A 27,130-nucleotide genomic window follows, 5' to 3' on the forward strand; every position below is an offset into this window, starting at 1 on the left:
TCCGATGATGGATGACTGTCTGTTTGCACAGAGAAGGCTAACAGTTTCGTCAGATGTGAAATGGCCGTTACACGCTCAAATGGGCACATGAATCAGTGTCTTCGCGCATACTTCTGATATTAAAAATAGCTTACGAGGCGATTCCAAAGTCTTCAATTTTCAGAATCGCAAACACGCGTGTGTGACTTTTGGTCGTCAAGTCGTTTTTTTCTCGTAATTGCTCTCTAAGGCTGTAAAAGAGTGTCTGTGGTGGTTGAAGTCTCGAATAACCCTTTCCCGCGTCTTTCCAAAAGTGGGATTTTCTGCGGTTGTTAGCGCTTTAAATGCATGAAACTATCCATTTTATTTCATGAAACATGAAAATAAAAGTATTGGTGGACACGTTTTGTTTGCGTGCAACGACAAGGCGAGAGATACGTCATAGGTTGCTAAATAACCACCATTCAATTTCAATAGGCAAGCATTTATCTTCCGCAAATTAATGCAAAGTGATTTCAACTTGATCCCTAATTCGAGCCAGTTTGAGCAATTTATTTTATCAAGAAAAAGTGGGTTGCGTTAAGGATTTGATTAAGTATGCAAAGCTGGCAATACGGGCGAATCACAATAGTGCGCCTCCAAGAGTTTACAACGCGTTGGCCAAATCTGTCGACCCTTGTCAAGCGCGCGTTGGGTCGACAGATTTCGCGCGTTGTGATTGTAAACTCTTGGAGGCGCACTGTTGTGAATCGCGCTTATTCTGTACTCATAGAAGAGACTATGGAGAAACAACTACATCGTCACTATTTTCAAAAAAAAGTTCTTGAACCACGGATCAAAAGAGAAACAGTTTCGGGACAAAGATCGCGTTCCAGAAACATCATTCTCGCTCAGACGAGAGCGGGAAATTTTACCCGATAAAAGCAACAGGGGAGTGCTGCGAGATGGAATAATAAACTGTTCTCCGACTGTGAATACTGATCGATTCATAATTGCATAGCAATAGGCAACGGACGATGACAGAAAAAAATTGACAACTTATGAAAAGAAATTAGCGGGAGAAGTAATTCTCCCTGACAACTCACGAATGCTGAATGGAAGTCTCCCAGCCCGTCGCGATTGGTTTTGCGCTGAGCTTGCTTTGCGGTCAGCGTATATAATAGGAAATTGCGCAGAAAGACGAGACGGGAGCCAACCAGCTTTGATTGCAAAGTAGCGAAGTGCTTGTCGAGGGCTGCTCGGCCACTTCCGTTGCACTATAATGTTGCGAAATGTTGTCATGGGCGAGCGGTAATGAAAAACCGGGGCCATCCATCAAAGTGAACCAACATTTTTTTCCCAGAGGAAATGTCAGCAGGGTGATGTACCTTGCGCAGGAGGAGCGGGCGGCAGTCAATCACGAAGATCTATCTCAGGGCAAGGTGAGCACAATCTCTGCCTCTTAAGGAAAACAGAGTGAGAAAAGCAGTCCTACCGAACGGTAACATGCTGCTGGAGTCACGTGTAATTGAAGACAGGATGCACACCGTAACTACTCAGAACTTTTGTTATTGTTATTTTTTTACACAGCGCTCGACACAGACAACGAAACCCTGCCATTCTGATTCAGAGTATGCACCAATCAATACCTTCCTTAACATTATCTGACCCTGGAAAGGCTTATTGTAAAAAATACCTCAACGGTGTGTTAATTTGAGTAATTAATTGGAACAAACTACGGGCAGATTGTACGTAGCGACTATACCTCATCTTTTGACTAAAGCTGGAAAATCCCATTATGTTCAGCGAAAGTTGCTCACTTTTGATATAAAGTATCTTGATTTCGAAGTTGTGAACAATTAAAACCATTTAATGAATGTACCGTTCTCTTTATGACATCAAAATCATACGGAGAGACTCATTGAATTATCTACACACTGTTATTGCAGGTATGTCAAATGTTAGAAGAACATTTTGCAGCAAACATTTTCGAGTTCTTTGGACAGTATTTCTCAGCGATTTTAGTTGACCACGAGACACACACCTTATTTTCATCTGAATGCGTACAAACCAGCCAAATATATTTTCTACGGCTAACTGTTGATCACTGCGGCTCGCTAATGGCAACAAGAGACCATAGATATGCAACGCCCTCAGGGCGGAAATGGCGCGAAAGTTTCTGCCACACCTCTTTCTTTATCATCGTGGACGAAGCACTTGTGTAACAGAGATGCACAAGACAGTGCTAAGACATCTCAATTAAGTAAAAAAAAAAGGAAGAAGATCAAATTAAATCAAACCATACACTCAGTCCATAGTCCTCGGCTCAATATTCTTCTGGCTGGAGCAACTTGCACCGAAATTATATACTAATTTGAGCCAACAGATAATTATGAGTAATTTATTTCCTAAATCAGACTTCGTCTTTTGTATCGGCACCATAAATTCACGACAAAGTAATACACATACGATGTGCCGCGTGACCTTTGTGCCAAGCGGTAAACGCACATAGCGTCAAGCAAACTACCTGGCCTTAATGCGTCCGGCGCTACCCATCCATCGGCACACACCACACTGACAATAATAACTTAGTTATATGGTATTATACACGAATAAACAAATGTTCACGTTATCAGCATTTGGGTTTAGTTTCAACATAATGTGGGGTCGGTGCCGTGGGCTAATTTCATAGAGCTGCTTTAGCACAAAATTTGCTTAAGCGCAAGAAAACCTTGTTTGATAACTCAGGTAACCAGCCAAAGCTCTGTGTGATGTATATTGTTGATCGTATTTAGCTTTCTTTTGGTTAGCATGACAATCAGATAGAGTTTGAGCTGGTAACCTTTGTTTATTAAAGAGCAACTCTAAGGAAAACATGTTTTCTCTGATTTTTATCTGTTCAAATAAATTGGAAACATCCAAATCGAACGCAGTGTCGTTTGTTTTCAGAGCTCAACTATAACAAGCTAAAAATGGCTTTTTTCCCTGTTCATACCAAGATATGCATTCTGAAATGCTGAATGTAGATTGCCTCAATCTGAGAAAACAGAGAAACCGAAGGGAACCCTCGCCCTGTGTTCATAGTGGATAAACCCTTGGCCATTGTTTGGCTTGCACAAGAGAATCATCCACTACAAACACAAGGTGAGGGTTCCCCTCGTTTTATATGTTTTCTCAGAATGACGCAATCTACATTCAGAATTCGCATCTTGGCATGAACATAAAAAAGCCCTCTTTAGCTTGTTATAGTTGAACTCTGGAGACAAATGACACTGCATTCGATTTCTATGCTTCCCTGTTTATTTGAACAGATAAATTCAGAAAAAAAAACATGTTTTCCTTAAAGTTGCTCTTTAAGCAAAGTTTCCCCGCTTAAGCAAATTTTGTGCTTAAGCTGCAGCTCTATGAAATTAGCCCTCGCGAACTTACGACTCTTGTGAGCATTGGGCACGTGGTTAATTCGGGCTGCAACTTCCAATGTGCCAGCTTCAGTCAGATGATTGTCAGATGAAGCTGCTGAACGATTGTAGAAGGTTTAAAATGCAACACTTCCACACTTCTTCTGAGTGATTTCCTTGGTTGTCGATTCGTCATGCTCAGGCGTGCCACTAAAAAAAAAAATCTGCCCTGCGTTTGGTGAGCTATGCCTCGCGCTCGTAATGCCAGGCGGACTTGCAAGCTCATGCCAGGGACTTTTTAAACCGCCGCTAGCCACGGGGAACCAATTACCGAAATACATGTTCAGCCCGAATAGCTAGAGCACAATTTTCAACCGCTTTTTTTCATTCCGACTACCCCGGGGCTTTGCCTTGCTGTGTTTCTTGCTCCGTGCACCCTCCTCCATCATAGTGAAGGGGAAGAGAGACTATTCACGGTGTGATCCCCTGCGGTCGGGGAAGGGTGGAAAGGGGGGGAGTACAATTTGCGATCGAAAATGGAGACGGTAGCAGAACAACACATTCAGAAAGGTCGGCTGATAAACTGTCTTTCTCGACAAAATTCATGAACAAGAGCACAAAGATGCACCAAATCTGTCAAAATTTACCCAACCACTGACTTGCTGGCAGTATAAAACCAAAAAATAATTCACAGAGTGTTTAAAAATCTCATGCTGGTATCAACGTAGGCTTACTAAGTAACAAACACTACCGCTAAATATTCGGCAAAAAACACCTCCAGGTTTCACACCAATGGAACAGATGCGCATTGTCTTTCATTCCCGAGACTTCATCATCACACCCCCTGGCTATTTTTTTATTACAATATTGCAAAACATATGGAAATAGAAATGAAATTTCCAAATAAACGGACCTCGTATCGGCAGAGAAACCTTGATATGGCCTGCCTGTCGATGCAAGCCGATTCTTACCGATACCTACCGATGTTTGCCGATGCTTGTCGACGTTTCACCGATATGTGTCGATGTATGCCGACGGGCTAGTGGAGGGCAGATCGGACCGACGAAAACTGAGACTCCTTGGTGAAGATGGGCTTGCCGGGCCGGTACTGCCTGGCGCCATACATCTTGACGACGGAGCAGGCCACAAAGGCGACGACCACCAGGACGATGAGAACGATGAGGACGATCCAAGCCACGACCTTGTGGAGGCGGCGGCTAGTCGGAGCCCGGTCGCTGGGTTTCGGCGTAGATCGGGCCGGGACTGACCGAAGAGGGGAAAAAAGAACAGAACGAAAATTTTATTTGTAGACCTCCACCAGTATAGGTCCACGGAGGGCGCCATCCACATCTTGACCTCAGAGCCGTGTGTAGAGAGAATTGCAACGTGAATGTCACCATTGTTGGAAACAAACTGACAGGTGTATGCGCCAGTGCACGTGGACAGTTGGTATTCAATAGCCATGTATTATGCTCTGTTATACATAGAATGAACAGCCATTTGTTTCCAAACACTGAAGCTGGCGTGTCTCTCTCTATTCTAAGTGAAATTCGATAGCCAGAATTAGAAGCCATTACTGCGGTGGTGCAACGCTCGTGGGCCGGTGGCACAACGCTCGTGGATAGGTGACACAACGCTCGTGGGCAGGTGGCACAACGCTCGTGGACAGGTGGCACAACGCTCGTGGACACGTGGTACGCGCGCGTTACATGCCTCTTCCGCCAATAGGGTGTCGTGATGTGCTAAATAAACGCGCGCGTCAAGCTGAAGAATATGCATGTGAATGCGGTGCCACCACAGTCATGACGTCTAATCGGTCTATATCATAGAGCTATAGCTCTGTCGTCTATACACAGCTCTGCTTTTCTCTCAGAGAAATTAGACGCCATGTTTAGTTCAAAAACTCCGCGGCGAAAGCAGATTGAGCACCGAATTTTTATTCAAGTACAAGAGACTGTAAAATTATAATCCGTCCGTTTCCCATTCTCCTATAGATTACTGCAACCCCCCCCCGCGCAATAATGACCATTCTGGAAACAAAATGGTATCCTGAACGACCTCATGTCGGAACCCTCTCTCTTTCTATTGACGGCTCACATGCATAGCGTGCCCCTTGCCATTTTATTTATGGACACCATCTCTAGCGACAGGACACCACAGTACGTATCAATCGCAATCGCCTGACTCAATTTGCCTTTTCTCGATCATCAACTGAACCCTCTACCTTCTGCCACCGCTTCCTCGCAAACCTTCCCTTCCCCGTAGCAGTCCCGGTCGTCAGTCATAGCGCCCTCGCACGGCAGGCCGTCGTCACCAGCCGGCGGAGGGCTGTCACAAAGCCGGTAGCGCGTCTGTTTTCCTGGGCCGCACACTGCCGAACACTCGGTCCAGTCTGACCAGCCAGACCACTGACCGTCTACACTAGGGGTTTCTGGGGAGAAAGGAAGCTATATGTTAATTACGGGTACAGAGATTCAAGAGCAAGATCCGCCAAGTTCGAGAAATTTATAGTTTTCCCTACAATCCTGGCCAAATCTCGTTGGGCCCCCACCCCTGGCCCCCGCTCAATGTTGGGTTTCAGTGCGTGTTCTGCACTCCATGCATGATGACAACATTGACTCGCGGAGTGAGGGGCCTGGAAAGGTATGGCTATGTGACACGTGTCCCAACAATTTGGCCAAGAATGTAGACCAAGCTCACCTGAACAATATCGATGGATGGTTGGTCTCTCTACAGTCGACCATTTCAGAGCAGTATACAGAGAAAGTATCGCCAACTTCAGACTTAGGAACCAAAATGGCCGTTCATTATGTGTGCAGTACCGCACGCAGTTATTGTGTGTGTCAGTTGTCCACGTGCACTGACACACAATCGACCATTTTCGTTCCAACAATTGAAACGCTTCTGTCGCAACTCTCTCTGAAACAGCTCTGGACCATTTTAAACCAGTCCAAGGGATATGATCACATGGCTGGTTATCACTACCCTTCACCAAATACAGCTGGGTATCACAGGAGCATTAATCTTTCTCACATTGTGTCGAGTGCGCGGAGAAACCTCCCCACTCGCCATCAGCCTCCTAGTAAGGTGTTCGTATCGACGTGCTTAATACGTGGAATGGAATGGTATGGAATACAAGCTGCAAATTACTGACTGTTTTGAACGCCTGGTGGCAGCAGAGAACATCCTGAGCACTGCATAGTCATCTGTTGTTCAACTAGGAAAGAACAACTGGAAATGTTTCTTGAGATCGCCCGTCAAATCGACATAGAGATGGGAAAGACGTGCCAGTTTGTGCAGTACCAAAACGCCATACATAGTTAAGTACACTGTACTGTGTAAAAACACTTAGCACAACAACTTCACTATTTATACGGGACTCTTTGTAATGTACGCGTACAATGACCATACGCTTAGTTCGTGCACAGGCATGAATCGATGACATACCTGGGCACCGCCATGTCTCGCAAGCCATTGTCTCCGCCCGGCTGCCTTCACAGCCGCTGGCAGGGATGAACAGGCCCTCGATGAAGAGTTGACATTCCCTGGTCCTGGACTGCTCGCCCAGACCGCATGTTGCAGAGCAGTCACCCCAGGCAGACCACTCCGTCCACCGGTCCACAGGAGAGTAGGGAGTCGTAGGCAATGGTGTTTCTAAATTTATAGTTTGGAGTCGTACAAGGTGTACAAAAAGCGATCCAAAACAATGCTGCATGAAGTTTAAAAAAGATTTTCCTTGGTGCACTGAGTGGAGGTGTATTTAGTTGAAGTAATAATGACTCGTGGATCAAGACAAGGAGCTGTAGAGCGCTCCTGAAACTTTTTGATGTTCACAAGAAAAAACTTTGAATCGTCAAATAAATTTTGTATGTTGGGTCCATACAAAAGGTATTTGACGATTTAAATATCCCAGCACAGTGTAGCCGGGCACTCGTGAGACTATTAAATTAGAGATTTCTGAAACGCATCACACCCCACCCCACGAAACCACACCAAAACCACACCACACCTCGGAACAGCTGTCGCCTATTTTTTTCTTCTGAAGCTAAACTGACGTATTGCGCAACAGTGATTCTCTTGCACTCACCTGGATAGCGAGATGTCTTTTTGGAAACATCTGTCATTGTCAAGAGGCGACTCATCATGGTAGGTGTCGCCGTGGTCAAAACTCGAGAGGAATGTGTGTGGGTCACACCACCTGTTCAACCAAGTATTTTATTGAAAGCTCAAAACCGACTTGAAACATGTGCGTGATTAGCGTCATTGAGTTAGATACATGTATGAATACCTGGGCATAGCCGTGTCTCGCAAGCCATATTCTCAGTCCGGCTGCCTTCACAGCCGCTGGACGGGATGACCAGGCCTTCAGTGTAAAGTTGACACTCTCTAGTCCTGGACTGCTCGCCCAGGCCACATGTTGCCGAGCAGTCACCCCAGGCAGACCACTCCGTCCACCGGTCCACGGGGGAGTAGGGAGTCGTAGACAATGGTGTTTCTAAATTTATAGTTTGGAGTCGTACAAGGTGTACAAAAAGCGATCCAAAACAATGCTGCATGAAGTTTAAAAAAGATTTTTCTTGGTGCACTGAGTGGAGGTGCATTTTGTATTTAGTAGAAGTAATAATGACTCGTGGATCAAGACAAAGAGCTGTAGAGCGCTCCTGAAACTTTTTGATGTTCACAAGAAAAAAAACTTTGAATCGTCATATATATTTTGTATGTTGGGTCCATACAAAAGGTATTTGACGATTTAAATATCCCAGCACAGTGTAGCCGGGAACTCGTGAGACTATTAAATTAGAGATTTCTGAAACGCATCACACCCCACCCCACGAAACCACACCACACCTCGGAACAGCTGTCTCCTATTTTTTTTTCTGAAGCTAAACTGATATATTGCGTAACAGTCATTCTCTTGCACTCACCTGGATAGCGAGATGTCTTTTTGGAACCATCTGTCATTGTCAAGAGGCGACTCATCATGGTAGGTGTCGCCGTGGTCAAAACTTGAGAGGAATGTGTTTGGGTCACACCACCTGTTCAACCAAGTATTTTATTGAAAGCTCAAAACCGACTTGGAACATGAGCGTGATTATCGTCATTGAGTTAGATACATGTATGAATACCTGGGCATAGCCGTGTCTCGCAAGCCATATTCTCAGTCCGGCTGCCTTCACAGCCGCTGGACGGGATGACCAGGCCTTCAGTGTAAAGTTGACACTCTCTAGTCCTGGACTGCTCGCCCAGGCCACATGTTGCCGAGCAGTCACCCCAGGCAGACCACTCCGTCCACCGGTCCACGGGGGAGTAGGGAGTCGTAGACAATGGTGTTTCTAAATTTATAGTTTGGAGTCGTACAAGGTGTACAAAAAGCGATCCAAAACAATGCTGCATGAAGTTTAAAAAAGATTTTTCTTGGTGCACTGAGTGGAGGTGCATTTTGTATTTAGTAGAAGTAATAATGACTCGTGGATCAAGACAAAGAGCTGTAGAGCGCTCCTGAAACTTTTTGATGTTCACAAGAAAAAAAACTTTGAATCGTCATATATATTTTGTATGTTGGGTCCATACAAAAGGTATTTGACGATTTAAATATCCCAGCACAGTGTAGCCGGGAACTCGTGAGACTATTAAATTAGAGATTTCTGAAATGCATCACACCCCACCCCACGAAACCACACCACACCTCGGAACAGCTGTCTCCTATTTTTTTTCTGAAGCTAAACTGATATATTGCGTAACAGTCATTCTCTTGCACTCACCTGGATAGCGAGATGTCTTTTTGGAACCATCTGTCATTGTCAAGAGGCGACTCATCATGGTAGGTGTCGCCGTGGTCAAAACTTGAGAGGAATGTGTTTGGGTCACACCACCTGTTCAACCAAGTATTCTATTGAAAGCTCAAAACCGACTTGGAACATGAGCGTGATTATCGTCATTGAGTTAGATACATGTATGAATACCTGGGCATAGCCGTGTCTCGCAAGCCATATTCTCAGTCCGGCTGCCTTCACAGCTGCTGGACGGGATGACCAGGCCCTCAATGTAAAGTTGACACTCTCTAGTCCTGGACTGCTCGCCCAGGCCACATGTTGCCGAGCAGTCACCCCAGGCAGACCACTCCGTCCACCGGTCCACAGGAGAGTAGGGAGTCGTAGACAATGGTGTTTCTAAATTTATAGTTTGGAGTCGTACAAGGTGTACAAAAAGCGATCCAAAACAATGCTGCATGAAGTTAAAAAAAGATCTTTCTTGGTGCACTGAGTGGAGGTGCATTTTGTATTTAGTAGAAGTAATAATGACTCGTGGATCAAGACAAGGAGCTGTAGAGCGCTCCTGAAACTTTTTGATGTTCATAAGAAAAAAAAACTTTGAATCGTCATATATATTTTGTATGTTGGGTCCATACAAAAGGTATTTGACGATTTAAATATCCCAGCACAGTGTAGCCGGGAACTCGTGAGACTATTAAATTAGAGATTTCTGAAACGCATCACACCCCACCCCACGAAACCACACCAAAACCACACCACACCTCGGAACAGCTGTCTCCTATTTTTTTTCTGAAGCTAAACTGACATATTGCGCAACAGTGATTCTCTTACACTCACCTGGATAGCGAGATGTCTTTTTGGAACCATCTGTCATTGTCAAGAGGCGACTCATCATGGTAGGTGTCGCCGTGGTCAAAACTTGAGAGGAATGTGTTTGGGTCACACCACCTGTTCAACCAAGTATTTTATTGAAAGCTCAAAACCGACTTGGAACATGTGCGTGATTATCGTCATTGCGTTAGATACATATATGAATACCTGGGCATAGCCGTGTCTCGCAAGCCATATTCTCAGTCCGGCTGCCTTCACAGCTGCTGGACGGGATGACCAGGCCCTCGATGTAAAATTGACACTCTCTAATCCTGGACTGCTCGCCCAGGCCACATGTTGCCGAGCAGTCACCCCAGGCAGACCACTCCGTCCACCGGTCCACGGGGGAGTAGGGAGTCGTGGGTAACGGTGGGTCTAGATTGCAAGAATAAAGAAATTGTTATGAGGTAGTTGTACTTTACGTAATATATTTTATCTAATATATCACATTTACTTACTGAAGTGCTTGGATGTGGGAACTGTTCCAATTTTCATCCTCGTAAGGAGATTCGGCATTGTCGACTTTGTCACTGTAGATAAAGATGAGGCATTTGAAGTAACAGCTGCAGTGGTATGAACGAAAACTTCGTAAATGCAAATGATTTTTCTCATTCTGAGAATCGAGAATGCCACTTTATTACATTTTTTGGCAAAATTTCTTTTTGGTGGCTTCAAAATTGAAATCAACACTTACTTGAAGTTTGATCTTCTGTTTTCTGTACTCCAACTGTCGCTTTGGTTAGTAAGTGGAACTTTGTTGACGATACTGTTGGAACATGCACATGCGGAATACCAGCTGTCCTATTTTCCAATTCTTTGATCTCACTCATTATGTCAGCCACAAGCCCCAGCTCATCTACTGTATGTTTCTCGGCGTCCTTGTCGAGAGCCCTGGAAAGTGCCCCAACTTGTTTGATGTCGGCCCACGGAAGGTTTAGGCTGATCCTGCCGACCAGATCGCGAACTGTGTCCAGGAACGCCTCCTCTTCGGACGAGGTGACAGCCTTTGAGGTCACCTGCAGCGTAGGACTCTCAGCGGTGGGAGTCGGAGTCGGTGCCGGAATTTCGGTGGCTCCCTCGATAGTTGTGGAAGCTTCAAACACTGCTGTAGTTACAACAGATGAAGGTGTAGATGGTTCAACCATAGCGCCTCTAATGATGTCCCAAACGAGCTTAAGCGCTTTCTCAAGATCTTTCTGGGCGCCCTCATTTTGCTGCCCCGCTGAGAATGCCCCCAGGCGAATGACTTCATCCCAGTCGATTCCTATCTCCATTTGATCCCTCAACTGCAGGAGGGTTTCTAAGAAGGCTTTAGCCGCTATCCCAACGCTTGGCGAAACTTCTGTGGTCTTAGTTACCATGCTCTCTAAAGTTACCGGAGCCACCTGGACTTTAGTTGGCATCACCATCTCCGTAGAAACCGCCTCAGTGGTGTGGTAAGCCGGCGTGAGTTGTTTTCCGTAGTGTAACCCTTGATCGAGTTTTGCGATTTCGTCGACGAGTACCTCCTCATCGGTTTGAGTCAGGTTCGCAAAGAGTTCCTCGATTTCTCGCATCCCCTTTGCATCCTCCAGTAGTTGCTTGTCTTCGAGCTTAGACCCTTCGGACAGTATTTCCAGTAATGCCTGGTTTCCTGCAACCTCGAACATTGGTACCACAGTGGTCTTTTCGCTGATTTTTGTAGGCTTGGTCTCCGTTATCTCCTCTGATCGACGTGGCAGTAATGTTGGATACCCGGATGTCAATGGTTTGTACATTTCAGGTACTTCTGTAGTCGCAATCTCTCTGCTAATCGCGGTGCTCACTACTGTCTCTTGCTTTGGAGTGGACGTCACAGGTAAATACGAAGTTGTCGGCCGGGAGTAGTTTTCAGGGTTCAGAACTTGGTTCAGATGCTCAAGCTCTTCTCTCATGATATCTGCATGTGGCAGCTTCTCTTCCACTAACATTTTTTCCAGCTTCTGAACAACTTTGTGGTCCTGTTCACTTATCTCCACTTCTGTTTTTCCCAAGTCCTCTAGAAGATCTAGCAATTGTTCATTTCCGGACTCTGGGGTAACAGACATTGCGGTCGATGGTTTCTCTTCAACTTTTGCAGTACTGATGAGCACAAGAGGGTAAACAGGTACTTCTTTGAATTCTGGAGTTGCCACACTAGCTGTTTCGTTTTCAACCTTAAGTGTTGGCTTCAGACTAAATGGTTTGCTCATAAGAGCACCAAGTTTGTTAATCGCTTCCCCGAGATCCTCTTCAAACTTCAATTTACCCGCCTTTACGAATTTCTCAACGAAGTCGACATCTTCCTTAAAGTCGCTCAACAAACGGCTGCGACTGACATTCTCGACCTTTTGAAGAAAATGGAGTACAAACTTGCCCATAATTGCTGGCGCTGAAGTCAGTACTGGAGCATTGGGCTGTTTGCTGTTTGGAGTTGTTACTTTGACCAGAAGAGATGGGCTTACTTCCGTTATCTCCGTACTTGCGGGAGTTATGTAAAGTTCAGATGACGGGAGAGTTCTCTGTGAGGAGCTTAAGGGTTGAACGGCTGTCGATATTAAAGGCTTAGTAGCAGGCTTTGGTTGTTTACTTGTTGTGGGTGTTTGAGTGGAGGCAGTTGACAATGGAGGTCTCCCAGCAGACTCCAAAATTTCTTGCAGGTTTTTGAGCTCATTATCCAAGACGTCTTCATCTGATTCCTGTACTGCTTTAAAGACTTCTTGAATAGCCTGAACTTCCTGTTCGCTTTCAGTTCTGTGCCCCTCTTCCATAACTGGAGGGTTTCCAAGTAAATCTAGCAGGATTTCATTAGCATTAGCAGGAGACGATGTTACCGGTACTTTTCCAGTGGGGTGAACTGTTTCCTCCTCTCTGTTGCCAGTGGTTGTACTAGCTTCCAAAATATTAGAAACGGATGGAGTAACCAAGAGGTTTGTTGTGATTAACTTCTCTGTAGCGATTGCCTCAGTGGTGTGGTAAGGCAGAATGAGTTGTTTTCCGTAATGTAACCCTTGATCGAGTTTTGCGATTTCGTCGAAGAGTACCTCCTCGTCAGTTTGAGTCAGGTTCGCAAATATTTCCTCAATTTCTTCCATCCCCTTTGTATCCTCCAGAAACTGCTTGTGTTCGGGCTTAGACTCTTTGGAGAGTATTTTCAGGAGAGCCTGGTTGCCAGCAACCTCGGAAATCGGTGCCACCATGGTCCTTTCGCTGATTCTTGTCCGCAGGAACTCCGTTGTCTCCTCTAATCTCCGTGCTTGGGGTGTTAGAGACATGGGCGTGGGTGATTTGAACTTTTCAGGGTAAACAGGTACTTCTGAAAATTCTAGAGTTGCCATTCTGGCTGTTTCGGTTTCAACCTTAAGTGTTGGCTCCTGACTGACAGGTTTGCTCATGAGAGCACCAATTTTGTTGATTGCTTTCTCGAGATCCTCTTGAAACGTCATGTTACCTGCCTTCACGAATTTCTCAACAACGTCTACGTCTTCCTTGAAGTTGCTCAGCAAACGGCTGCGATTGTCATTCTGGACCTCTTGAAGAAAATGGAGTACAAACTTGCCCACAGTGTCTGGCCCTGAAGTCGGTACTGGAGCACGTGTTGTGAGCTCTTTGCTCTGGGGACTTTTTACTTCGACTGGATAAAATGTGCCGGCTTCTGTAATCTGTGTAGTTGTGGGAGTTGTATAAAGTGCAGATGACAAGAGTGGCCTCTGTGAGGTGTTTAACGAAGGAGGTGCGAACAATTCCAAAAAGTGCTTAATCTCTCCACCTAAAATACCTTTTTCTGGCTCTTTTGCTCCTTCGAGCACATCTTGTATGCTCTGAACCTCCTGTCTGCTTTTAGTCTGGTCCTTTTCTTCGAACTTCGGGATTTCGTCCAGCAGATCGAGCATCTCTTCATTTACAACAGCGATTGAGGATGTTGTCGCAATTTTATGAGTCGTCGGAACTGTTTTTGTCTCCTCGGGTCCCGTACCGATTAATGTTGGTACACTGGTTTGCCCGGAAAGGATATACTCAAGATTAGTCAACTCATCTCTCAAAACGTCTTCTTGGTCGATCCCTGATGATTCTAATATTGTCTCTAATGACTGAATCATTTTGGTGTCCTTTGGCATTTTCTCCAGCTCTACACTTTGTATAAGGTCCAGTAACAGTTGCTGTTTTGCTTCAGTCGTAATGTGGTCAGGAGACGTTGTTAAGGGTGGAACAACTGTTGATAGTATTATCTTAGTACTGGGCTTCGGTTGTTTGCTCATTGTTGCGGGTGTTTGAGTAGACATAGCTAATAAGAGAGGTCTCTGTGAGATGATGAAACCAGTAGGCATCAAAATTTCAAGCAGGTTCTTGATCTCCTCCCCCAAGACGTCATGATCTGGCTCCTGTACTGCTTCAAAAACTTCTTGAATAGCTTGAACTTCTTGCCCACTTTCGTTTTCGTGCCTCTCTGTCATAACTGGAAGGTTTCCAAGTAGATCGAGCAAATTTTTATCAGCATTGGCAGTGGAGGATGGTGTCAGTACGTTTGTTGTTGGCTGAGCTGATACCGCTTCTGTCTGCCCAGTTGGTGCACTACCTTGCAGTATATTAAGAACGGATTGAAGGTGATCAAGCTCATCCCTCAAAATGTCTTCTTTGTTCGAGCCCATGGGTTCTAGGATCGTTTCTAAATAGCCGATATTTTCCTTTTCTTTCTTTCTTTTCTTTTGTTCCTCCAGAATGGTCTCCATAAGATCCAGAAAAAGCTGCTCCTTTGTCTCATTAGTTAATTTACCTGGGAAACCTATTGGAGATGTGATGGATGGGCTCGATAACAAAGGTCGCTTTGTGGATTCCTCCCATTCGTGTTTTGTTTGCAGCATCTCTGATGTGGAAGCCGATGGGGGTGCAACAGTTTCTTGTAACAATAGCCCGAGCTGCTCTAGGGCGTTCTTCATAAGGTCCTCGCTTGAAATCTGCTTAGACACTTTCAAGAAACCATCAACTAGGTTGATATCTTTGTCGAGCTCCCTCTGAAGATTTTCATGGCTGACAGACTCAGTTTCGTTAAGCAAATCAAGTAAATACTTTCCAGCGATCGTAGGTCTGGCAGAGGGAACTTCGACCTTTGTTGACATAGTAACTGATGTTCCTGTAGTATGTTCAGCTGTGGTTGACGAAACTGTTTGCAGCATCTCTGATGTGGAAGCCGATGGGGGTGCAACAGTTTCTTGTAACAATAGCCCGAGCTGCTCTAGGGCGTTCTTCATAAGGTCCTCGCTTGAAGTCTGCTTAGACACTTTCAAGAAACCATCAACTAGGTTGATATCTTTGTCGAGCTCCCTCTGAAGACTTTCATGGCTGACAGACTCAGTTTCGTTAAGCAAATCAAGTAAATACTTTCCAGCGATCGTAGGTCTGGCAGAGGGAACTTCGACCTTTGTTGACATAGTAACTGATGTTCCTGTAGTATGTTCAGCTGTGGTTGACGAAACTGTTTGCAGCATCTCTGATGTGGAAGCCGATGGGGGTGCAACAGTTTCTTGTAACAATAGCCCGAGCTGCTCTAGGGCGTTCTTCATAAGGTCCTCGCTTGAAGTCTGCTTAGACACTTTCAAGAAACCATCAACTAGGTTGATATCTTTGTCGAGCTCCCTCTGAAGACTTTCATGGCTGACAGACTCAGTTTCGTTAAGCAAATCAAGTAAATACTTTCCAGCGATCGTAGGTCTGGCAGAGGGAACTTCGACCTTTGTTGACATAGTAACTGATGTTCCTGTAGTATGTTCAGCTGTGGTTGACGAAACTGTTTGCAGCATCTCTGATGTGGAAGCCGATGGGGGTGCAACAGTTTCTTGTAACAATAGCCCGAGCTGCTCTAGGGCGTTCTTCATAAGGTCTTCGCTTGAAATCTGCTTAGACACTTTCAAGAAACCATCAACTAGGTTGATATCTTTGTCGAGCTCCCTCTGAAGACTTTCATGGCTGACAGACTCAGTTTCGTTAAGCAAATCAAGTAAATACTTTCCAGCAATCGTAGGTCTGGCAGAGAGAACTTCGACCTTTGTTGACATAGTAACTGATGTTCCTGTAGTATGTTCAGCTGTGGTTGACGAAACTGGGAGGAGTGACTGAATTACTTCTTTCAAGATCGTGCTCGTGACATTACTGCTAGTCTGGGAAAGGTTCTGTAGGACACCACTGATACCTTCCAGTTCTTGTCTACTTCTCGTAGTCTCATTCTCTGCGAGTCCAGCGATCCCTTCCAAAAAGTTCAACACCTCGTTCACCGCAAATGTCGTTGAGGATAATGTGGGTGTTTCAGCTACTTCAGGTGCGCGGAATGTGGTGAGAAGATCTGCCGCAGCACTTGAGACAGTTGTTGGGTTCAGCAACTGATTTAAGCGGTCGATCTCATGATTTAGCACGTTTTTGTTTGATTCTTCTGATTCCCGGAAGATTTCCTCCAGCCCCTCCATTTGATGTTCGTCTCTTTCTACCTGCTCCTGCTGGGTTTCTCCAAATTTTTGTATCAGGCCTAGAAGAACCTCTCCTCCTTCGGTTGTCGTCTGTCTTGTGACAGTGGGTGTTGATTCTAACATTGCAGAGGTAAGTGCAGTGGATGATAGAACGCTGGCTGTTGTGGTTGCAAAAGACGGTGTACTGGCTTGAGACTGATCAGTTCTAGTGGGAGCAGTGCTGGGCACGAGTAATCTGAGCAACTGATTAACTTCATGGCCAAGAACCTCTCTATCTGGTTCTTGAACTTTTTTAAGCATGTCATTGATTCTATCGATTTCATAATTAGTGTTCATTGTATCATTTATCTCCAGTCTTACTAGGTTGTCCATAAAGTCCAACACCTTTTCTTTTTCATCCAATGTCATGGGCATCGTCGTTGCTCCACGCATCTGCTCCATGGTAACCGTAGTTGAAGGCATCGATGTTCCTTCACCAGGAATCATGGAGGACATCTCCATGGTTTCTGTTGATGTTGGGTTCAGTAGCCTGTGCAGATGATCGATTTCATGGCTCAGCACATCCTTGTTTGCCTCTCCCACGCCCTCAAAGAGGTCATTCAAATCTTGAATGTGCACACGATTACCCTTCTTCTCTTCTCGGTCCATTTTGCCCAGGTTTTCTATCATACTGAGAAGCAATACTGCTGCTTCTGTTGACTGGAGTCTTGTTGTTTCAGAGGAAATGTTGAACACTGGAGGTTCCGTTGCTGTTGGGAGCATAGTAGGAGAGGTGGTTGGTGTCGCGGTCGAAGCCTGCGAAGTCTCATACGCAACAGCGGTGGGCATAAGCAACTCTAGAAATTTTTTCACTTCATTCCTAAGAACATCTTCACCTGATTCTGCAATACCCTTGAGAATGTCGTGAACACTCTCCATTTCTTTTTTATTTTCCACGGTTTCATTCATCTCCATTCCTGTCATCTCCTCTACAAAAGCCAACAATTTCTCCTTGTCAATCACTGTTGACAACGCTGGAGTTATTTCAGTTTGACTTGTTGTCAACGTTGTCCCTATTCCTTCTGTGGACACTGTTGTTGGATTCAGCAACCGACCGAAACTGTCGATTTGATGGCTGAGCTCGCCTTTATTTGGCTCGTGGATATCGCTGAGAAGATCAGCTATATTTTGAACATGATGGGAGTTTAGCTCGCTCTGTTTTTCTTCACTTTCACCAATTTCATCAATGAAACTGAGAAACAATGCTTCTTGAACTTGTGTAGAAGTAACACTTTCTGTTGAGGGAACTGTTGGAGAGGTCCTGTAAATCTCCACCTTTAGGGGCGTTGCTGAATTCGGCATTGAGGTTAACAATTGTTGTCTTGTGGAAGCGGTAGTCCTGGACATTGATAACTGTGGGAAATGTTTGGTTTGGTTACCGGGAGTATTTCTGCCCGACTCCCCAACTCTTTCCAATAGGCCGTTGATTTTCTCAATTTTTTGTTTGCTGTTTACCGTATCGCTGTGTCTCAGTCCTTTCGTTTCGTCCAAAACTTCGAACACCTTTCCATTTCCCGTTGAGGACGTTAGTTCTATTTTTCGTTGGGTTGTTGTTAAAGATTGCGCCGTGGTCGGCCGTTTAAAAGGACTTAATTCATGGCCTAGAATAGCTTTACTTGGCTCCACGACTTCATCAAAGAGCTTGTCCGTTACCAGGACCTGATTTTCATCTCCTTGATCAATCTCAGACTCTTTAAGACTGTTAATCATGTCAAAATGTGATGCTACCCCTTTTTCAGTCACTGATAACTGAGGAATCGCGGGAAACACTGTGGCAGTGGCTCGTACCTCCATGAGACCATCTATTCTGTCAGAGATCTCTTGCACGTTTTCATGTGGCACTCTGTTATGAGTCTCAAGGGTATTAGTCAAGGCTTCCAGGTCATGCAATTTATCTTTAAAATCGGCCAGGCTGATCTGTTCTGTCGTGTTGAGAAGGTTGGCAACCTTTGTCGCACTTGTCAGTATTCTTGCTGATGTTGTCGAACTCTCAGTTCTAGTTGGAATCTCTTCTTTTTGCACAGTATGCAACATTACATTCGGTTCACTGGTATCTTCCGCAGTATCCACTTCGACATCGGATAAGTGGCTTTTCCAATTAAGCACTGATTCCGAGCCTTTTAGAGGTTGATTTACATTAGAAGTGAGACGGAGGAGATCTTTGCCATTATGCTTAGGGGGTGCTTCGGTTGTGGTTTTTACCGGAAAGCTATCAGAGTCAGTTGATGGTGCTTCGGAAGGCTCCCTATCTTGCTTTAGTGTCGCATCCAGGTAGCTAGCTAGTTTTTCCTCGTTAGCCGTTTCCTTCAGTGTATCCACGAAATCTGAAATTTTCTTTCGATGCCGCGGCTCTGCTTTGTCGGACGATATTCTAGCTTCTCCCGCTTCATTACCAAGGAGTTTCAGAGAATCTGCAGATTCGGGAAGTTCCGCTGAAGACAGTTCAGAGACACTAGGGACAGTTTGTCCCTGCCTTTTCTGTACATTCTGCAAGGCCGACACAGCTGCGGTTGAAGCAGACTCGACCAGTGGTTCTTCTCGGAATGTGGTAGCGGTTACTGATTCCAGTGTGGAGGCATAAGGGGAGGATACCCTGGGCCCAGTCTCTTCAGCTGTTTCCTCTGTGGTTTCTAAACTCCCCTGGGTGGGGCGAGCCCTTGTCTGGGTTTCTAACGACGGAGAAAGTTTTCCTTTCTCTTCTTCGTTCCTAATATATTTTTCGGTCGGTTTGATTGAAACAGACTTGGCAAGTGGTTCTCCTTCGAACCGATTAAGCTCATCAAGCTCATTTAAGTGTTCGGGCAAGTAAGTGTTGTCTGCAGGTTTCCGGACCGTTGGAGCTGGGTCAGTGATTGCTGGTATTCTCTGTGACGCTTCCACCGAATCAGTAGAATCCCTGAGTCTCAATGAACCCATTGACTCGACTTGGGCAACACTTGAGCTATAACCTTTGGCAGCGGTCACTGGTTTCAGTGCAGAGCCCGAAGGGGGTGGCGCCTTGGTCTCAGTCTCTTCAGCTTTTATCTCCGTGGTTTCTGTAATCACCTGGGTGGGGCGTGCCTGTATCTGATTTTCCACAACGAAAAAGGATTTCGCTGCCCCTTCTTCCTCTTTAACGTACGTCTCGGTCTTTGGAACTTCAGTGGAGGTTGGCAGTAAGATTTTAGCATTGGGTTCCTCTTTTTGCTGCTGTGAGGAGGACACTTCCATCTTTTCAGTTGCTGACTTCAGAGCTTCTGTTGAAGGTGAAACTATCAAACTCCGGTCAGTTTTTTCGACAGGCGTGGTTGATGAACGGGAAAGGTCACCCAGTCGCCGTAAATCGTGAAAAGTTTCAACATTTTGCAAGTTAGTGTTTTCTTGTGGAACTTGAATGAAGCCCTTGAATGATTTCAAGTCCTTGGAATAGTCCGCCTCGTCGACTTCGTCCGCCGTTCGCAGTAGCTTATCATCTCTGCTGTGTCTCTTTCCAAACTCGGGCTTTTGAGTCTTTGACTTCGGCAGTAAGTCAGATGAGAATGAAAGAGGGACGACCGCTCTCGATCGCCGGGAATTACCTGGCAACGGCCGGTCCGTGGATAATGACTTTTGATGTTTGACCCCATGGCTCGTTCCAGTCCTGTCTTGGTCAATTCCCAAAGTTACACGTGCGCTGTCTTCTAACTTCATATGTCGGCCTTGGTTGCACCGTTTGGCTGCATTGCTACAGTTCCCCAAACATTCGCAGATTTTAATTTCTGCGCTCGGCCCTCTGCAGTCGTTTGCGTTGACGATGCCGTCACCTCCGGCAACCTTGCATTTACGGGTGCGATTTGACGTCACGACGACGTCACCGGTATGGTACAATTCATTTTTGTCGCATCTTGACCAAGTCGACCATTCTCCCCAATGTTCACCGCCCGCTACTGGAGAGGAAGTGAAATAAATATAGTAATATCACTATTTTCGGTCTCTAAAATTGATCTCATATCGGTTGTGATGTTAACTAGTGATAAAAAGTCTCCATCTGGAGTAATTTTTATGAGACAAAACATTCTGGCCAAGGTCAAATGTTAATTGGGGATAACGTTGTGAACTTATATGTACACATTTTGCCAATTAAACACGTTTCATGTTTCCAAAAAGCATTTTAAAAATCTATCAGACAACAGGTGTTTCAAAGAAAAAGTTTTCGAATCTGCAGTATGGTCGCATTTATGGGGCTGTGTCGGTCTAACTCCAATGCCAAAATTATTTTCCTCTTCTCTATAAGATTAAGAATTTAATTTCCAGACTTCTGTATAAAATATTCAATCAACAATCATCTAAAAACTTGTAGGCTATCTCCTCAGCAATGACGTTTGAGAGGTGTTCTTGTCTTTATTGTTTGGGTGTTATTGTGCTTTGTTTAGATATCGGACTGATTATGTTCATGCTAAGCTATGTTTACTGTGTAAGGCTTAAAAATTCTTGTGGTGAGTCATCCGCGAAAATATGGGGCAGGATTTAGGACCACCAGCTTGTATTTCTAAAAATATCGGACAAAATGGGACCCCAAATGGCTACATCATTTTTCCATGGAGTGTAGGCTTCAACCGAATTTTTAGAGGTGACCATCTCTGGGTGGATATAACCTAAAGTCATCGGTTAAACTAGCCACTAAAAATTGAAAGGAAAATAAAATATGAGGACTAAGCTTGATAAACACTTCAGAAACTCGTTTGTTTGTTTGTTTGTTGGGTTGTTTGTTTGTTGGGGTGTTTGTTTGTTTGTTTGTTGGGTTGGTTGGGTTTGTTTGTTGGGTTGTTTGTTGGGTTGTTTGTTTTTTGTGTGTTTTTTTTTTCTTAGTTTTTTACATGATGGGGTTATTAATTTTGTCCATGTTGTCTGCGGCAACGTATTTGCTGGTCTGTGGCCATAGCCCGTGCATTGTATACCGCCCTCCAGATTTCACAGCACGAACAAGACTTGAAAATGTTTTCACGACTTTAGTGTGTATCTTCATTAGCCTACCTTTAAAATGTGCTGAGAATTGCATGAAATGTTTTTTAATGAACTCAGTTTTAGATCCTTTTAAAAGGAGGTCAATCGATCTTTTACTACGTTTGCCATCTTCTACCCTTTTCATATGCGTGAATTAAATGAGTATGCGTCCGATCAGTTCCCACTTAAAATGAAAAGGATCTGCTTCTCACGTTTCCTCTGTTTCATTATTTCTAACCTAATAACCAGCAATGCTGCTTTCATTAGATTTGCTGAATTAAGGTGGAAAGAGTCCATCAATTTGAAAGGAAGGCATGATTCCATGACAACCCCCGTCGAGAGGTGTGCCCCCGTGATCTATGCCCCACCGTCGGGCAAAGAAGGCCTAGTCCCCACAGTTGAAGTAAAGCACAAAATCGTCAACAGCAAAGATGGTTCGAGTCATCTTGAAGCATCTGAAGAACGTGGAATTCTTATTACTGGAATTTGTATGGAATAAGTAGGTTTCAGAGATACAGCTACAATTGTCTGAAAAATAATGAGCGCTTATGAAACTCATTATTATGTGCACACTGTATACAAAAAAGGCAAGGCCTATAGCCCAGGTTGGAGCCAGTCTTCATTACATTATGACTGACGTAGTACATTTTGTACGGTCAGGGAGTCCACCTGGACTAGGCTTGGCCTAATTCCGTTCAAACAGGCTATAAAACTCCTCTAGGCCTACACAAACTCAATTTTTCTGGACTCACCAAGTACGAACAAAAGCAGGAAGAACAGAACATTAAGATGAAGTTGGAAACGGTTCTTCATTGTCTCTCGGCGTCTCTAGCTCTACCCAGGTCATCCGGCGTCTCTACCTGGGTCCCCCAACTTCTGCCATTTTCCTTTCCGGTGGTTTTTAACTACATCCGCCAAAATTCAAACAGTATGTTTCACTGCGACCAACATTCACGTTACGAATAGTTGACGCCATTTGCTAGTCGTGGACTGTGTTGCACGCTGTCTGTTGAAGTGATGCGCGTGACGAACTGGTTTCTATTCACGCGCTCGATTTGGAAGGTGAAACACGCAGTTCGCGTATCTCTGCGCGCGCACACTTTAATTGGACACACGCTGTTTTGCTGCCTGTGCATCTCATGGCCAGGTTCGATTGGCGACTATTGATGTACTTTATGATGTTCTTGACGTTAAAAGAACGATTTACGTTGATAAGCTAATAAATTTCAAGAACGCAAACCCTCTGTTATAGTTCTTAATTGTTACAAATTTTCAAGTTAAGCATCTCTCGCTCCTCGTCAGCGGAGCGGGACAAGCTGGAGGTAGAGTGTGCTCAAAACGAGGGGCCAATAATACAAAGGTGAATAAATTTATGCGCTATTGAAGTCATCTATAAAACAGCCTTTGATGATAAGACCTGCTACATTTTTCCTTCTCGTCTCAAACTTTCATTGGCACATGGCCACAAGGAACGACATTAAAGAGCAAAAGTCGCAGATAGCTTGTTCTTAAAAATCAATACGATTTTTCAAACGGTCAAGACTGAGAGGTTTCATGCATCGCTAAATAAGGAAACTAAAAGGGAAATTTTGGAATGTTCAAGAAACATCAATGCCGGGAAAATAACAAAGTGGATTCGCAATGGTAGTCTCTCTACAACGACAGGTTGACCGTAAGGTGTCTCAAACCGGCACAGTGCCGACGAGTTCTTCTCGACAGTGCGCCCCCTTTTGTACGAAGATCGCCACTGGTATCCGTCAGATAAAATGCATTGTCTTTTCACTTATAATTCGAAGGACACCGGCGAGATGAGCTCTTTTGCACCTGTTTTTAATTTGTGGAATGTGCGCTAGTGATCCGGAGATCGAAGGATGTACGCTTCAGCGGGAATCCATCTCAAATAAACGACCTGGAGTACTGCGGAATTGGAATCCCAGTTTGGACGAGAAATTTGCATGAGTAAACTTCCCAGACGTCCTGTTGAATACACAGTTAGTAGATCATCTAGACCTGCTGGTGTCAGCGCTCAGATCGGTTTGCCTCCTGTGTGTGATCGAATGATCGCGTGAGTAAACATTTTATTTTTGCGTTTACAAAATGTTTCTGCATTTCTGTGGCAAGCGGGCCAACAATGTACATTTAAATTTAAACCATTTAGGCCTAAGGCAGGTCGCTACGAAGAAAAACTTCCGGTACTCTTTACAAGTGTTGTAACACGTACCCTGCAATATTCCCCAGAACTGTGCAAAGGTCTGACGTCAACCCCAAATGTGATGGTTGGTACTTGATTATTGATAAGCCAGTCGAATGGAATGTATCAGGGATGTTTGGTACTTAGCCTAAGTAAGAGCAAGGTGTTTGATGCATGGACGTGATGGAATTAAAGAAAAAGAACCAGCAGGTTCTAGAACTTAAGCTGCTAGATTGATCATGATGAAACAATATTTATGGGTGCATCAACTATTGTGAAGTGTGTTGTCAAGCATGCTCCGACGAGACCATGTAGTTCTGGAAATAGCTTTCAACTTGAATTCCTATAATGTACATAGCAGAACTGAAGCGCACAGATTTTCTTTGTACCCAGAACATGTAGAGATTGGAACTGGCTTCCTGATACAATAGTCTCAACAATTTCAATTAGCTCTTTTGGGGATCAGGTTCTTGAGTTTATCAGATTCAGGGATAGGAACTTAAATTAACTTTGAGCCACTCTGTTTTCTCCCGTGGCTATACATGGATTAAGTGAATCTGGTAATTGCCACCTGCTGAAGATGAAGAAGGCCTAAGTGCATGGTTAATGGCAGCCTACGCATATTGTAGGTACTTTCAGAACTAGGTGTATTTCTGGATTTATCTAAAGCTTTTGACACTGTAACTCATAACAGTTTAATCAGTGTTTATGGTGTGCGAGGAACAGCACTGGACCTTCTGAAGAGTTATTTGTGTAGCATAACTTAATTCTGTAAATTTTACCAAATGAGTCATTATGTGTGGAGTACCCCAGGGATCTGTGCTGGGCCCTTTACCCTTTATTCTCCATATCAGCGACATGTAATACCTCAGATTGTATGACATTCTGTTTATTTGCTGATGATACGAGTTTGTTGTATTCTCACACTAATGTAAATGAAGCTATTCAAAACCTAAATCTGGAACTTACAAAGGTCAGTTCATGGCTCCTAGCTAACAAATTAGGCTATGTATCAATGCCCTGAAATCACATTATATTATTTTTTGTACCAATCAATACAAGTACCCGCAAACTGTTCCACGTTTATTGAATAATACGATATTAAGGCAGGTTAAAAGTACTAATTTTGGGGGTATTCTCATTGATGAAAACCTTACATGGAAATATCATATTGATGAGCTAGAGAAAAAAATATCCAAGACTATTGGTATCATGAATTGTCTAAGATATTATCTTTGGAGTAAGACTTTATTAACATAGTATAATTCCTTTGTATTAGCATATTTAAATTATTCCATTTTGACCTGGGGCTGCATGACATCCAAATGTAACAAATAACTCACTTTACAAAAACGATCGATCGGTCTGCATAATTTTGAATGCTGCCTGTCATGATCATTCTGCTCCTTTGTTTGCTAAATCAAACCCTTTGCAGTGTACATGTAACCATGTACAAACTTATGCACCATTTACTCCTTCCAGTTGTAATTCTCGTTTTCCTTTATCATCTAACATTCATAATTATAATACTCGAAGCAGTGTGAGGGGAAACCTGTATACTGTCCAATTTAACAGAATGTCATTGGCTAAGAACGATGTTCTTCATCAAGGTATCTTGTACTGGAATGGTCAAATCATTACTTTCTTCATCTGTCATGTCTGTGTTTGTTAGAAAACTAAGAACTCATTTGCTTGGCTCATATCCCTAAATCATATTTACTTGTGGTGCTCTATTTATGTGGCATTGTTTCGCACTTGTTTGTTTTGTCTTGTTCGTCATTCATTTGTCTTATGTTAGATTTTTTGGTTGTCGTCTGTCTATAAAGGGTGCAAAAGCGTTGCTTCTTAACCTGAAACCTAAATGTTATCATCTAATTTATCAAATGTAAAATCCTATTTTATGAAATGTTACTCAATTTAATGGCCAGATATATTAAGTACTTAAGTAATGTGAACGTGTTTGGTTACGTTGTAAAGAATGACACCATTGAAATAAATGTTTCATCATCATCTGGCTAGGGGAGTCCAAAAGTTAAAATGTTGGTCTCCCGTCTGTTATAGGAAAGGCTTCCCCAACATTGTTTTGATGCAATCTTTTCCCCACCCCTTCAAAAAAATAAATAAATAAATAACAAAGACATGTTGCACAAATGCTTTCATGTAAACAAAATGTATTGTTGTGAGACAAGCGTTGTAGTCAGAACCCCTTGGCAAGTTGATGCACATGTACATGTACCGTATTGGTGGAGTTGGAGCGATGACATGGGCTTCACACAGTATGAGTACATATAACCAGTAACATATATTTATTTCCTTTTAGTTTCTCTGTTCATCCAACAATGCATTCAGCGCTGATTACAGAACAAAGTGACCGTTAAGAAGATAGCAAAGAAATGTTCAGTTTTAGAGGTGGGAGGAAAACCCCGGATAAATATCCCAGGGAAACCCACGGAATCGGGCAGGGACTGAAAACCCAATCCACATGCTGACCTAGGTGGGATTCGAACCCGGGTTGCATACATGTAGGTGGAAGGTGAGGAAAGAGCCACTACACCAATAGGACTCTACATGTACTGTACATACTGGTAGGGCCCCCCCATATGTTTTTTACATAATCAGAATGCTTTTACTGTAAACATATATCCAGTGTACATGTACCGGTAGGATAAATGGTTTTGTGGATTTGACGAGAAATTGTCTTTAAAAACACACTTTCAGGGAAAATTGTTAGAAAATCAGTCCGGACATACAAAAACAGGTGGAAACATCACATTTGTTTTAATTTCTTGGAATTTGGCTCAAGACCCGCAATTTAACACGAATAAAAATTGAAACATAATGAAGTGAATACAATTAAAAATATATTTTGACTCTCCTCATTGATGCAATCGCCTTGATGCACTTGTGTACTTGTACTTTGTACATGCACCATACAAGCATGTTTTATCTCTTACTGTCAGATGTTCTCAACATGGTAGCTCATTATAAAAGGGCATCACATGATCTTTGCAATTAACTCCCCATTCAAAGTCTATAATTAATTGTTTCATCATATCCCCACCTGCCGCACTTTTGCCGATGTTTATCTTTGCTTGTGATGAAGAAACTTGTTTCACAGGTGGCTCTCTCCATGCACTGGTAGTGTGCTGTTAACTAATGAATACACAAGATTACGCTATCATTCAGCAAATCCGGTAGTTATTTTGTTGCCATAGTCACACTGGTATTTTACAGTAGTAGGCCTGATAGAAGTCTGATCAACATCTGTCTGTGGTGCCAAGGACAGACCCCGGGGAGGATAAGAGTATGTCCTCCCCCCACCCTAAAGTGGCCAAAAAGTTTTGTTTTCTGAAAAAATGACAGGCGTTTCCTTTCATTTTCTTCCAAAAGCACCAACTGACCAAAATGTAGCCTCAACCGCCAACAACGCCACAGAAGGTTCCATGTACTGGGTAGAAGTATTTCAACAATTTTGGGCTTCCC

The 27,130-nt window shown here is 43.9% G+C and overlaps 2 protein-coding genes across 7 annotated transcripts in view; one reads left to right on the plus strand and one right to left on the minus strand.

Moving 5' to 3' along the window:
- Positions 1 to 1,511: 1,511 nt before the first annotated feature.
- On the minus strand, positions 1,512 to 22,476 carry LOC110976537 (uncharacterized). 5 transcript variants are annotated; one of them, XM_087147638.1, is made up of 14 exons: positions 22,209 to 22,476; positions 10,695 to 20,396; positions 10,459 to 10,530; positions 10,169 to 10,375; positions 9,968 to 10,078; positions 9,320 to 9,526; positions 9,119 to 9,229; positions 8,483 to 8,689; positions 8,282 to 8,392; positions 7,645 to 7,851; positions 7,444 to 7,554; positions 6,804 to 7,010; positions 5,581 to 5,787; positions 1,512 to 4,619 (listed from the first exon to the last, which is right to left on the minus strand). In XM_087147638.1, exons 1-14 carry the CDS (start codon positions 22,267 to 22,269, stop codon positions 4,396 to 4,398), a joined length of 11,745 nt encoding a protein of 3,914 aa, XP_087003764.1. In that variant the 5' UTR covers positions 22,270 to 22,476; the 3' UTR covers positions 1,512 to 4,395. The 5 variants fall into 5 exon arrangements, with proteins under 5 accessions (XP_087003764.1, XP_087003763.1, XP_087003766.1 ...); XM_087147637.1 differs by having other exon boundaries at positions 10,695 to 20,399; XM_087147640.1 differs by lacking the exon at positions 8,483 to 8,689 and having other exon boundaries at positions 10,695 to 20,399.
- A 792-nt stretch (positions 22,477 to 23,268) lies between these two features.
- Positions 23,269 to 27,130, plus strand: part of LOC110976484 (endothelin-converting enzyme homolog) — a 62,749-nt gene continuing 58,887 nt past the window's right edge. The window contains exon 1 of one of the 2 annotated variants that reach the window (XM_022229773.2): positions 23,269 to 23,521. The gene's annotated coding sequence lies outside the window, so the exon portion shown is untranslated. The remainder of the gene's footprint in view (positions 23,522 to 27,130) is intronic. The other variant, XM_022229776.2, reaches the window with a different exon arrangement.

This window comes from Acanthaster planci, linkage group LG16 (assembly GCF_054643075.1).
Source record: "Acanthaster planci isolate LZ-2023a linkage group LG16, COTS_SCS, whole genome shotgun sequence".
Lineage (NCBI taxonomy): Eukaryota > Metazoa > Echinodermata > Asteroidea > Valvatida > Acanthasteridae > Acanthaster > Acanthaster planci.